Below are 14853 nucleotides of genomic sequence, written 5' to 3' on the forward strand. Positions count from 1 at the left end.
GGAGCTGCGCTATGCCTGCTGTCACTGCATTATCCACTGCTGCTGTGATCGTGGGAGAAAGAAGGGCAGCGACAGCTTGAGCAATCCTGGCATACTGCTCTTCTTCACAGGGGGAAGCAGCGGTGGAGGAGAAGTGCTGTGGAGGAGCCGCTGTGTCTGATGACTGTGGGTGAGTTGCGGCAGCCATTTTAGGTGTATACACGGCGGGAGGCTCGGATGCCGAGCGGGTCTCTCCAGGACCTTGAGCTGGATGGATTATGAACCGACCCATGTATTACTTGCCCGGGGTGTTGTGAGGGCGGATCATGGAGACGCTGCTGGCTGAAGGAGCTGCAGAGACGTTTTTACATGCTGAGGTGTCCGGAGCCGCCGCTACAGCCGTCTACCTCATCAGGCGCCGGAACCGGAACTTCCACACTCATTCTAAGTGTTCTATCAAACTGTCTTATGAGTATCAGTACCAAATATATTTTTAGAAATGTTTTTAGATAGATTGTGTAATAAATTTGAGAATAAGCCCCCATAATGCCCGGTGTTTACTGCATACAGACGTTGCCGCTGGACACACATGGGGGATCATTCATGTACAGATGTGTGTGTACATCCATTGTAATTACACACACAATTTTTATTGTATTTTTATAATTTTTTTTAATCTATTTATTCTCCTTCTATGTATATTAATCTGTCATCTCAATTAATTTACTTTTATTATTTTTATTTTCATTTTGATATTTTTTAATTTTTTAAAATGTATTTTCTATTTTTATTATTTTCACAAATCCTTTTTTTCCCATCTGTGACCACCGCTGTGGGGACACTCGTGTGTTTACTATGTTAGACCGGAAGTGACGTGTTCTGCTACTTCTGGTTTCCGGCCAGTACACTGGGGCTTCCATGTGACGGTGCTTTTATCATCAATATTGTTGTCTTTTGCATCCTGGGTCACATTGCGGCTGTTCCCCCTGGTATTTGGCCCTTGTGTCTCCGGTTACTGCTTTTCCATTGCCCCTGGGGAACACAGGAGCACACACGAAACCAGGAGTGCGGCTTCACTTCCAGTTTCCGGGATCCCGGCAGCTTGCAGTCCATGGCCATCTGACAGCTTACCGGTTCTCACAGTGGCAATGGGGAGACAGAGCACAGAGGGGTCCCAGTGCTGATGATTCCTGCAGGGCCCAACCATCTCTCCCCTGATTGCCACAGCTTCCATCTACATATACATTTAATATATTAGGGTTTTTATTCTTTCGGCTACTCCCTTCCTGCTAGTAGGGGGCAGATTTTGGTGTGCTTTGCTGCATTTAAACACGAGGTATTTGGTTGCGCTGGTTAGCACAGCTCTGAAGAAGGGAGTGCGCCGTCAAATTGTGTTAGCATGCTTATGTGAGGTTGCAGAAACACTTGGGTTTTCTGCCTCGTGAATCCTTGTATGTACATGCTGTATACTTCTGCACCTTTTTGAGCATGCATTTTATTGGTTGCTTTTAATATTAATACATTCTGTGTTTACTGATTATGCACTAGGGTTTGCACCTTCCCCTTCTTTGTTTTTTGTGGCTGATTCACATAGGCATCTCTGGTGTCTCCCCCTGGTTCTGGAAGTTTAGAGAAACTTCTAGAAGTCAGTGGGTGGAGGCCAGGATGGTTGATCTGCATACTTAGGGGAACCTGTGGTTAGTCCAGTCCTTAAATATGGGAGAGCCACGCTAGCAGAAAAGTTGGGTGCAGGGGTGGACTGACAATAGGAGATCATCGGGCCCCCCTGTGTTCCCGCCCACACGCAGACCACAGCCACACAAAGCCTCACCTACATATTTCACTTCTCACAAATGGTTTTAAGCAGCAATATAAGAAAAGCGGTGTCCCACCTCCTAGCAGCAGCTAAACCAGGGGTGGGCAAACTTTTTGACTCGAGGGCCACAATGGGTTCATATATTGGACCCGGGGGCCGAACCATAGAGTAGATGGACGGTGTGTATGTGTGCCCCCTTTCAATGCAGAGATGCCAGCATGCCCCCTTTAAATGCAGATATGCCAGCGTGCCCCCTTTCAATGCAGATATGCCAGCGTGCCCCCTTTCAATGCAGATATGCCAGCGTGCCCCCTTTCGCTGCAGATATGCCAGGGGCCCCCTTTCAATGCAGATATGCCAGCATGCCCTCTTTCAATGCAGATATGCCAGGGGCCCCCTTTCAATGCAGATATGCCAGCATGCCCACTTTCAATGCAGATATGCCCCCCCCCCACGAGACCAGTGCGCCCCCCGCGAAACCAGTGCACTTACCTCAGGCAGCGCTTCTCTTCAGTCCCCCGACGTCTCCTCGAGTCCTCTGTCCTCCCGCCTCCTTCTCGGACAATGGCATGGGGTTTGCCTTTCGGCCAATCAGGAAGCGGGAGGACCCGCTTCCTGATTGGCCAGGAGGAGGATCCGTGTGACAATAGCAAATTTTCATTCGCTATTGTCACACAATGGGCGGGCTCGGGGCGCACTTCTCTGTGCACCCTGGCCGCCACTGCCCAAGTTCCTCGGGCGGCACAGTACCGTTTGATCCACGGTACCGGTCTGCGGCTGCGCGCTCCGCGGGCCGGATTAAAAGGTCCGCTGGGCCGCAGCTTGCCCATTCCTGAGCTAAACTGAACTAGCAATGTCAGCAAGCAGAAGTGTAACTACAGGGGTTGCAGGGGTCTCAATAGTGACCCAGTCTAATGCTCCCCTGTCACATTGGGTTTGACTAGATACGAGGAACAGCAGGTCTGCATATAGCGGAACCAATGCTTTCTATTTTTCTCCTGTAGCCACTGAAAGCCAGCTACTCCCTCCTACCAGCATGCAGTGGCTGCAGGAGGAAAATGGAGGGCATCGGTTCCTTTATATGCCACCCCCACTGCCCCTCCAATGTGTCCTCAATCTTCTTTCTATGGCTCACAACAGCTGTGATTAATGGTGGCATGCTGGATGCCACTGGGTAGAATGCAGAAAGACCAGACTAGCTAGAATGAACCCGGAAGTGATGTGTATTAGGTGACTTGCGGGTTCAGTGCTATCATTCCTGACCGCTGTGGCTGGAGAAGCTGTGAATGGAGAATGATCTGCTCTCCATTATCTTCAGTAGAGGGCAGATAGATTCCTGATGTCTCATTAAAGAGAACCTGTCACAATAAAATGCTATCACATAGGGGGGCTATTGGTCTATTATGAAATGATAAAAAGTTAAGTAATAAAAGTAAAAAAAAAATTACACCCAAAAACTAAAACCCCGCCCCAAAATCTTTGTTCCCGTGTACACACAAACATAAAACAAAAACATTGATTGCACATATTACATAATGCCATGCATGCCAGAGTGAGAGCGATCATTCTACATCCATTATTCAGAGTTCCCTCTACACACAGGACCTGGAAAGGCTTTTAAAGCGCCATCTATGGGACATTTCTGGATACCAAAGTTAGTCATCATTTCATCAGCACACACAATTATAAGGCTGGACATGCTGGGTATCAATTTACTCAGCACAACCTCATCTCTTATATTTTACCAAAAAATAAGAAATAAAACACTGTATGCCCTCTAATATTACATTTATTGTATTTGTTACTGAAAGTTACCATTGATGAACTATTGGGTTATTACCATGTGACATAAAATGTAACTTCCACCCTTTTATTCTCCAGGACCTCTGCTTTCACAATATATATGTTTAGGTGTTTAACAGAGTACCCAACATTTTATATTCCGGAAATGTCCCTGCTGTGCCACATTCTCTAGCTGTGCTGGGAACTCAGCCTACTCTCCTCCAATGATCAGTCTTATCCTGACACACCGCCCCCTGCACAGCCATTCACTGGGAAGATCAGGGTGCTGCTGTTTATCTTGCCCCAGCTCTTAGGCAGCTGAGAACAGAGGAATGGGATCACTTATAAAAAAAGGGGAAAAAGGTATACAGATGTGTGTATCTATATATATATATATATATACATATATATATATATATATATATATATATATATATACACATTACATTCTTCTCTTTTCTTAGCTGCCTAAGAACTGGGGGAGGAGAAACAGCAGTGAACTGTATATATGAGATGCACCTGTATATATATATATATATATATATATATATATATACACACACATACGGTACACACAAATGTTTTGCCTTTTATTTCTATTGTAAACTGAATGGGTTGTTCTACAAGGCGATCGTTTACATACACAGCACTTTTGCGGCACTTTTCAGGTGCTTTTGAGACGTTAGCAGTGCACTTTTTTTAAGGACATGCGACTCAAAAACTGCAACTAAAAGAAAGAAAGAAAAGTAAGTCTGTCCGGGGATCTACAGCCAGCCATTCCTGGAGTCAGCACTTTGTGTGTGTGGAACCTGCAGATAGGGGAGCCAAGGAGATCATATTATGTAGAAGAGGGGTTGTTTGTCTCGGAAGACACGAACCATTCTTTCATTTAGCATTATCCATGTGAGCTTACACTTCGTTAGGACGATGTCTATATCTGAGCTTTTCCAGGCGGTCCCAATAGCAATTTTGGCCGCCAAGAACATGAAGTATATTAAGGAAGAGAGGAAAGATTGCTGGTGCCGCACATCCATGGAGTCCTGTGGTGGTATGAGAGAGACAACCTCAGCCTGGGCTCCCACCAGGCCACACCCCCAACGTATTTTACTCCGCCCCCGGAGCTTAGTCATGGGGAAGAACATGAAGTATATTAAGGTCTGTGTGTGTCTCAGAACATTTTCTACTGGTTTATTCAGTAGGGTAATACTTGCATCTTTGGTAACAATGACCGTCGTACCTGAAAAAATAAAAGAGTGTCCCCTCATCCAGAAGGGGCGCACTTTAGGACAAGTCCACCATATGTGTAGAAATGTGTCCATCTTGCCACAACCCCTGAAGCAGGAGGGCGACGAGCCCGGGTGATGACACCAATTTCTATCATACTTAGCGCCATCAAATGGCCAAATGCACATTTTTAGTTTTAAATGAATGGTTGGTTTAACCACTTAAGCACCGCAAGGTTTTACCCCCTTCATGACCAGAGCATTTTTTGCTATTCAGCACTGCGCTACTTTAACTGGGAATTGCGAGGTCATGCAACACTGTACATAAATTATATTAATATCATTTTTTTTACATAAATAAAGCTTTTTTGTGGCCTTCGTTCACAACTAGGTTTATTTTTTATTATATTAAAAAAAATCATACATTTTGTAAAAAAAAAAAAAAAAAAAAAAAAAACAATATTTCTATTATAAAATATATCCAATAAACAGAAAATTATAAAAAAAAAATCTAAATGTCTGTATAAGTTTAGGTCCAACTGTATTCTGCTACATGACTTTGGTTATATAAAAAAAAAAAAAAAAATCCCATGAAGTGTATATTAATTGGTTTGAGTGAAAGTTATAGTCTATAAACTATGGTGGAATTTACACAGCTTTGACGTTACTTGTAATGGTGGTGATCAGCAACTTAGAGCGGGACTGTAATAGTGTGGCGGACAATTTGGCGCTAGCTGACATTCCCTGGGAGGGGCATTAACTGACACTGACATCACTAGTGACACCAATACATTGATCAATAATACAATACACTGTCACTGTACTAATGACACTGACTGGGAAGGGGTTAATATCTAGGGGCAATCAAAGGGTTGACTGTGTGCCTGACAAGGTGTAGTGTGTGTAATCTGTGCTGCTTTCACTAACCTCCCTTTTTTTATTTCCCTCATTTACAGAAAATTCATTGGACGAATGTGACAAACAATCATTCAGCTGTTAAAAATTCTGGCTGTATATTAAATAACACAGTGATTTCCTATGATCGCCAGCTCCATCTAGTGGACATATTACGGTATTTTTCCTGAAATACCTCCATCAGTAAAATCAGTGCAATAAGGCATTATGGCAACTAGATGGAGCCAATGATCATATGAAATAAAATATTGCCAAAACTTGTCACAGCTGGGTGAATGTTGGTCACACTCATTCAACTAGTTTTGTATTTTTAAATAGACATCTAAATGTTTCTGAAAGCTCACACCACAAAATGTACTCAGCCAATGAAAGGTAATGACTCTGTGACAGACCTAACCAGGACAGAGGCTTTTGGAGAGGACAGGGAGCGAGCCTCTTACCCAGTGACTATGGGCCCTGGCATTTAAGGGAACACTACTCTTTGGAAGGTGTATGCCTGGGGGATCCGTGGAGTGATCTTGTTTCTGATTCAAGTTTATGTCTCCCTAAAACACACAGACTCCGGGAACTGGAGGTTCCATATCCATATTTGGGGCCTCTATGCCTCCAACCAGCAATGACTGTAGATGTTATGTAATCAGCTGAAACCACTGGAGCCTCCTGCTATAACGTGTTTATGGTAAGTAGATCTCTCCCATTGTTCCATTGTCTCTGTCTGTCTGCTAGTATTGTCCCCTCCACCTAGGCTGGTTTAAGTGACCAGTTAATTAGCTCATGTTAAGTATATCACTGTAAGTTATCAGTTGCTAGAGGGGGAGTAGCATAGTTTATGTTGGCTGTTCCTTAGTTATGTTAATTATATTCTTGTTTACAGTTTGCATTGTTAAGGTAATATGATCAGGAGGTAATATGACCTAGTCGGGGTGCCAAGTGGTTCCATCACAGACTCCATTTTTATTTTTCTCCTTCTGTCAATGGCCAACAAAGGACAACACTTCATCCATGTCTTTGGTGATCTCTGATCTCCTAATGAAGTGTTTCTTACATGATGAAGATCAGCCATGGAGTATATCTGAGGTTTATATCAGGGTGTGCTTCTTCCACACATGGGAGTTGTAATGTCCAGCAACATTCATATAGAAGACATTTCCTGCACTCAAGGCAGTAATACACCTCGAGGGTTGTGTTTGATTCCTGATGTACAGGAAGACAGGACTTCAGCGAGGAACAATTCCCTCACTCAGGACAGGAAAGTGGTTTCTCCCCCGTGTGAGATCTCTGATGTCTGGAAAGAGTGGACTTATCTGAAAAACATTTCCTGCACTCAAGACAGGAATACGGCTTCTCCCCCGTGTGAGATCTCTGATGTCTGGAAAGAGTGGACATATCTGAAAAACATTTCCCGCACTCAGGACAGGAATACGGCTTCTCCCCCGTGTGAGATCTCTGATGTGTGTTAAGATGGGGCTTCTGTGAAAAACATTTCCCACATTCAGGACAGGAATACGGCTTCTCCCCTGTGTGAGACCTCTGATGTGTAACAAGGTTTTCTTTTCGTACAAAACATTTCCCACACTCTGAACAGGAAAATGGCTTCTCCCCCGTGTGAGACCTCTGATGTATAACAAAGTGTGATTTTCGTGCAAAACATTTCCCACAATCTGAACAGGAAAATGGTTTCAGCCCCGTGTGCAGTTGCTGATGTGTGTGAAGATGGGAGATCTGTGAAAAGCATTTCCCACACTCAGGACAGCAATATGGCTTTTCCCCCGTGTGACGTCTCTGATGAATGACAAAATATCTTTTTTTTGGAAAACATTTCCCACACTCAGGACAGGAATAAGTCTTTTCATCCATGTGAGACTTCTGATGTCTGGCGAGACTGGACATCTGTGAAAAACATTTCCCACACTCAGAACAGGAAAGTGGCTCCTGCTCCGCATGCGATCTCTGATGTTTGTAAAGAATGGACTTGTCTGAAAAACATTTTCCGCACTCAGGACAGGAATATGGCTTCTCCCCCGTGTGAGATCTCTGATGCGTGATAAAATGGGACTTTCTTGAAAAACATTTCTCACACTCATCACAGGAATATCTCTTCTCCCCTGTGTGTAATCTCCGATGTACGTAAAGATTGGACTTGTGTGAAAAACATTTCCCACACTCAGGACAGGAATATGGCTTCTCACCTGTGCAAGATCTTTTGTGCACATCAAGATTGCATTTAAAATGGAAACTCTTCCCGCACTCAGTACAGGAAAGGCTCTTATCTGTTGGAAGGACGGCATTGTCCCTCACAGTCTGAGGTTCCTCAGGATAAGAGGAATATGATGGTTCGGTACCGTCCCTCACAGTCTGAGGTTCCTCAGGATAAGAGGAATACGATGGTTCGGTACCGTCCCTCAAAGTCTGAGGTTCCTCAGGATAAGAGGAATATGATGGTCCGGCACTGTCCCTCACAGTCTGAGGTTCCTCAGGATAAGAGGAATACGATGGTCCCGCACTGTCCCTCACAGTCTGAGGTTCCTCAGGATAAGAGGAATACGATGGTCTGGCACTGTCCCTCACAGTCTGAAGTTCCTCAGGATAAGAGGAATACGATGGTCCGGCACTGTCCCTCATAGTCTGAGGTTCCTCAGGATAAGAGGAATACGATGGTCCATCTACACTGTGTGGTGCCGGATGGACATTTGAGGTAGCCGGGTTTTCTCCTGGACTATACTGTGTGATGTCCTCATCTTCTACTTTACAGTCTGGAGACAAAGTGAGACAATCCTCTGAGGTTTTCCTCATCTCCCGTCCATCTACTAAAATAGAAATACAAAGATTAATACTAGACATCAGGAGATTGGTTCCCCTAAACCAGGACTCCGCCCACACCAGACAGCTTTGTCTCTGAGGATCTTACAATTCCCCCCACAAGGTAACTAGTAAATGGGCCTCTGATCTCCTACCAGTTCATTTCTTTATTCATGGACCTTAGTCAGAGAGTGAGGAAACAACGAGAACTGTCTTTTATAGGAGTGACAGTGATGAGGGGATTATAGGACGAGTGTCCCCTCCCCCTCTGTCACTCATTGCCATCTTCCCAACACAAGAAGTCCTGCACTTCCTTATTTAGTTCATGATTTAGTCATGAATAACAGCAGGGATGAGCCCCACCAGAGGTCAGAGAGTGAGGATGGGGGGAGAACAACCAAGATGAAGACTGGACTGATCCTGAAGACCACCATCATTGGGTTACTGACTCCTCCCTCATTATCACTTTCTGTTTAAAGTTCCAAAGATTGAGGATGTTATCAAATTATTATCACCATGTAAAAGTCTGTCCTCCAATCAAATCATCAGATATAAAACATCCAGCTGGTAGAAAATGGGAGCAAAAGAAGTAAAGCCTATGTAATGAACTTAATATATAGGATAAACAAGGTAAGACTATAAAGTATATAGTGCAGGAGTCAGGAGTATGTGATGTACAACATAGAGTATATAGTGCATGTGTCAGGATTATGTAATGTACAACATAGAGTATATAGTGCAGGAGTCTGTAATGTACAACATATAGTATATAGTGCAGGGGTCAGGAGTATGTAATGTAAAACATAGAGTATATAGTGAAGGGGTCAGGAGTATGTAATGTACAACATAGAGTATATAGTGCAGGGGTCGGGAGTATTTAATGTACAACAGAGTATATAGTGCAGGGGTCAGGAGTATGTAATATACAATATAGAGTATATAGTGCAGGGGTCAGGAGTATTTAATTTACAATATAAATTATATAGTGTAAAGTTCAGGACTAGGGATGGGCTGGACATTTGAGTCAAACGTAAGTTCGACTCGAACATCGGGTGTTCGCATGTTCGGCAAGTTTTCCTGCCGATGAGCGCCCCATAATGCACTGTGCGATTGCAGTACATTAAGTGCTTATGATTGTCCAAAGCATGTACCTGACCTGTATGCTTTGGCCAATCACAGCACAATCTCCTGTCAAAGCCATACTTGGCCAAAGGCAGAGTGCCTTTAGCCAATCATGGCTCAAGGGCTATGCTCACGGCCCATACTTTATAGTGCTGCTGCTTACACGGCAGCCGTGTATAGTGTGTGATAATAGAGGTTAGGCAGGTAGTTAGTGGACAGCTAATTGAGTTAATTTAGTGCAGTCAGTGTAGTGTTCAGGTAATACCCCTCTTTTAAAATGTATAGATATGTTGTAGTCCTGGGTCCCCTCTTGGTGCTCCCCAAGTTTTGTGTCCCTGTCACTTATAGTTCGTGAGCAGTGCCATGCCAAGCTGACCATAATTTCTAATAGACGCCAATGAGCACTGAAAACTGAAAATTGGTCTGGGCAGGAAGGGGGTGAAAGTGCCCTGTTTTTAAGTGATTAAAGGGAACGCTATGACAGAAATAAAAAAAAAAAAAAAACGGCATGGGGTCCCCACAAAATCCATACCAGACCCTTATCTGAGCATGCAGCCTGGCAGGCCAGGATGGGGGGGAGGGACGAGCGAGCACCCCCCCTCCTTAACCACACCAGGCCGCTTGCCCTCAACATGGGTGCCCCCAAAGCACCTTGTCCTCATGTTGATGGGGACAAGGGCCTCTTCCCGACAACCCTGGGCTGTGATTGTGGGGGTCTGCAGGTGGGGGCTTATCAGAATCTGGAAGGCCCCTTTGACAAGGGGGCCCCCAGATTCCGCCCCCCCCATGTGAATGGGTATCGGGTACATCGTACCCCTACCCATTTGTACCCCTTGCCTATAAAAGAGTTGTTAAAGCTCAAGAGCGTAATTCGGTGGGACACCTCTGTAGAGGCAGAAGTGTCTTAATTTTTTCTATTTTTCAGGTAAGGCGGGCACCGTGATTGAGGATGGATTTACATTGGGGGACACTATTTTTTTTATTTTTTTCTTTGAAAAAAGGACTTGTCAAAAATTGTCTTTTGTGTTTATTTTTTTGTACACTTTTTTGGTGAATGGGTAGGGGTACGATGTACCCGATACCCATTCACATGGGGGGGGCAGGATCTGGTGGCCCCCATGTTAAAGGGGGCTTCCAGATTCTGATAAGCCCCCCACCCGCAGACAACTACAGCCCATAGTTGTCGGGAAGAGGCCCTTGTCCCCATCAACATGTTGAGGGCATGTGGCCTGGTATAGTTCAGGAGGGGGGGGGGGGGCGCTTGCTCGTCCCCTCCCTCTTTCCTGGCCTGCCAGGCTACATGCTCGGATAAAAGTCTGGTATGGATTTTGGGGGGGCCTCACACCGTTTTTTTTTTAAATTTTGGCATGGGTTTCCCCTTAAAACTGAATTGCCGGGAGTCGATGATACATTACAGCCACAAGCAAGTTTAAATTACATTTTTTCCTTTAGAAATGTCAGTATTGCTTCAGCAGGCTCCATATATCGTACAGATGTGCCATTTTACAGGCACATTAAGGGGACCCCCCCAGGCACGATATTTAAGGACATTTTTTATTTTTATTGTTTAACTTTAAGCCTCATTAAAATCACTGCTCCTGTAAAACAATAATTTAAAAACAAAAATTTGCATTGATACATGTCCCCCAGGGCAGTACCCAGACCCCCATATACTTTTTCTAGCAATAACTTTCATATAAGCCTTTAAAATGAGAACTTTTGATTTTTCATGTTCATATCCCATAGAGTTTATTACAGTTGGCATGTTCGCTAAAACTTTTTCCCTGTTGGAGATGTTCTGGTGCGAACCGAACAGGGGGGGTGTTCGGTCCATCACTATTCAGGACTCATAATATTGGTATTTAGCAATCAGTGGAAGGTTAAATGTTTACATGAGACAAGTTGCAGAGGTCCCACACCGCTGCCTCCCATCTCCTGAGACTGCACTCAGTAAAGTGGTTCTGAGACTATACAGACATATCCCTCCACCCGGCACAGCCAGCAAATAACAGAGCAAGTAAATCTGAGAAATCTGCTGTCAGAGATCTTGCTAGACCTGGGCACTCTGGACCAATCAGTGATCAGTATAAGTGGAGGAATGTATTTAGTGTTAATGACCCACCTGTGCTGATCTCTGTAGGAGTGTCCTCTATAAATGTCCCCGTTATTCCATCCTCCTCCATAGACTGCTGATCATCCCTCACATACGTCTCTTCTTCTTCTGCTTTAACCTCAACTTTTATATCCATCAGATCTTCACCCTAAAGAAAATGAGAGAAAAATCATCTGTAAAATATAAGCTCACATAAAAAATCCTCACATCATCCCCACAAGTCCATGTTCTAGATACTCCATCGCACCAACCTTGTAACAGTGAGGGATGGTGTGACCTTCCTGTGTGGAATCCCGGGAATACAGAGGACGGGGACATCTCTCTGCTGGGTTCCTGGTATTAGGTGGCTCCATCATATCCTTGTGTCCTTCTGAAAACTCCTCCATCACTCCATACTCCTCATCCTCCTCTTTATACTCTTCTTTAACATCAATATTATCATCCCCGAGGTTTCCACTCTGAATATATAATAAAACATTCATTGTAACAAACATGCTGTGTATAAATCAGAACTACCAATAATTGTCACTCATCTACCTGAGTACACTGCTGGGGTATAAGATTAATACTTCTAAGATCGAGGTTCTATCAGCATTCCTCCCACAACTCTGGGCACCTTACAATCCGCTTACTCGTATCACTAGTGTACCTGTTCCCTCAAATCCCTCGTTATTCATGTGACACCTTCTCCTCATTATACTAAGCTAACCTTCCTTCTTTATTTCAAGACATTTATCCCTGAAACAATGGGATGCTTACTGTATAATATCTCCTGGCTAGGCACGGTAAATGTCCTCACAATGTGGTTCCTCCCCAAACTGCTGTACCTATTGGAGACTCTCCCGGTCCAAGTCCCTCTTTCTCGGCTGAAATTGCTGCAAAGTACCTTTGTTACATTTATATGGCACCATAAGTCCCATCGCATAGCACAATCCACTTTGCTTTGGCTGAGATCTAGCGGCGGTCTGGGAGCACCTGACCTGTTAACCACTTCCCATCCGGGCCAATTCTGGCATTTCTCTCCTACATGTCAAAATCATCATTTATTTGCTAAAAAATTACTTAGAGCCCCCAAACATTAAAAATATATTTATATTTTCAGCAAAGACCCTAGAGAATAAAATGGTGGTTGCAGCAATTTTTCAAGCACAATTTCTTTGGAAAAAATACACTTTCATGAATTTTAATGAAAAAAATAAAAAAGCACCATTGTGACGGTACTCACCATCACTGGGAGTGAAAGACAGATACTTAACGGTTTGGATTGCTTCAAGTGGGACAGTAATATTTGTCAACAATATCTCTCAAGGGATATGAAGATTTAATCCCACTTTACACTGTGAGACCTATAGCCTGATGCCATGAAGTCTGCCTCCTAAATAATCATAGCAATACGTAGATGTGTATTCCATGTACTTCAATGTAGGAGACAGACAGACTGTCATTGGCAGTCTTGTCCTATTGTCTGTTTTGAGGTGGGATGTGTATTGTGTTAAGTCTGCCTGTGCCATTTTTAAAATGTTAATGACCCCACATTGTTCTGTCCAGATGGCTAGATAATTAGTTCAGGTTAATTCTGTTTCTGTATACAATTTCATCTGCATATGATAATGTAATCAGGCAACCCCTGACCTGTGTGTGGTAATTTGATCATGAGGGGGATGTGTCCATGCTGTATACATATAAATTCTGTGTGTCTGTTCAATAAAATGATTCCAGTACAAGCCAAGTTGTTGGCTAGCTTTGTATGAGGGCGGCTGGGAAAATCTGGTATACATGTTCATGACTGCAAGGAAGCTGTATACTGATGGAAGACCACAAACACAGTGTGGGTCGGCGGTTCCGTTACAACCATAGATACTGTAACCCAATTTTTTGTAAAATATAAAAAATGATGTTACGCCGAGTAAATAGATATCAAACACGTGTGTCATGCTCTAGAATTGCGCACATTTATGGGATGGAGCAAAACTACGGTACTTAAAAATCAATTTAGGCGACACTCGAAAAATGTTTACAGGTTACCTGTTTAGAGTTACAAATGAGGTCTAGTGCTAGAATTATTGCTCTCCTTCTAACGTTCGCATCAATGCCTCACATGTGTGGTCTGAACATTGTTTATATATGCGGGCACAATCTACATATGCGTTTGCTTTTGCGTGCGAGCACGAGGGGACAGGAGCGCTTTAATAACTTTATTATTATTTTTTTTATTTTTAAACCAAATCTAACTTTTTGAATAACTTTAATTCCTATTACAAGAAATGTACACATCCCATGTAATAGGAATAAGGTGTGACAGGTCCTCTTTATGGAGAAATCTGGGGTCCCGTAGACCCCAGATATCTCCTCTACCCGGGAAAGCATGACGAAAAAAGTACATTGATCTCTGCTTTCCAGGATAAACAACTGGCAGTGTTTACATCTGCCAGCACCGGAAGTTACGTCATGAGGTTGCTTTCAGCCTCCCAGGAGCATAGAGATGGCCGGGGACCATCCAGTCTATGGCCAGCTCTATGGTATTCCATCGCTGGATCGGTGTTCTGGTTCCCCGATCACAAGGGAGAGCCAAGAGAGGCACTGGAGGACAGCAGGAGAGGTGCAGGACATCCCCTCCCGCTGCCTGTAAAATCAATCAAGTGGCACATGAGTGGCTAGGATGGCTTTTACAAGTAAGGGAATAGCTGGCTGAAAAGAAAGATATCTGGATGATGCCTGCAGCTGCACCCATCATCCAGATATCACCACTTCAAGTCCAGGACGTCATATGACGGCCTTCCGGTGGGAAGTGGTTAATTTATTATTATGCCTCCCACCTCCACACTTTTATGTCCTGGTCTGTCCATCACCCCCCCAGTCGCTGATCTGAAATAGAATTTTGGCTTATCTACCCCCCTCACCCATGCCCTTTATTATGGTCAGCTGACTCCACCATGTCCTCTCCACTGAAACAATCCTCCTCCCCTATGCTATTTATGTTGTCCATATAGAAAAAATGTTGCACACTGTATTTTTCTTTTTCTATTATCTTTTTCTACCACGCTAGGTGCCCCCAGTGGTCACTAGAAGGAGAATTATCTGCAGAACTGTAAAAACAACAGCCA

At 43.9% G+C, this 14853-nt stretch overlaps 1 protein-coding gene across 1 annotated transcript in view; it reads right to left on the reverse strand.

The window, feature by feature from the left end:
- LOC309550274 (uncharacterized protein) overlaps nt 1–14853 on the reverse strand; it is a gene marked incomplete at both ends in the record, with an annotated part of 1476097 nt that overhangs the window by 398878 nt on the left and 1062366 nt on the right. Inside the window, 1 exon segment of the mRNA XM_082250681.1 lies at nt 6964–7904. Coding sequence (XP_082106807.1) covers nt 6964–7904 — 941 coding nt within the window.

The sequence above is a fragment of the Pelophylax lessonae genome, assembly GCF_965119305.1.
Source record: "Pelophylax lessonae genome assembly, chromosome: 3".
NCBI classification, from domain to species: domain Eukaryota; kingdom Metazoa; phylum Chordata; class Amphibia; order Anura; family Ranidae; genus Pelophylax; species Pelophylax lessonae.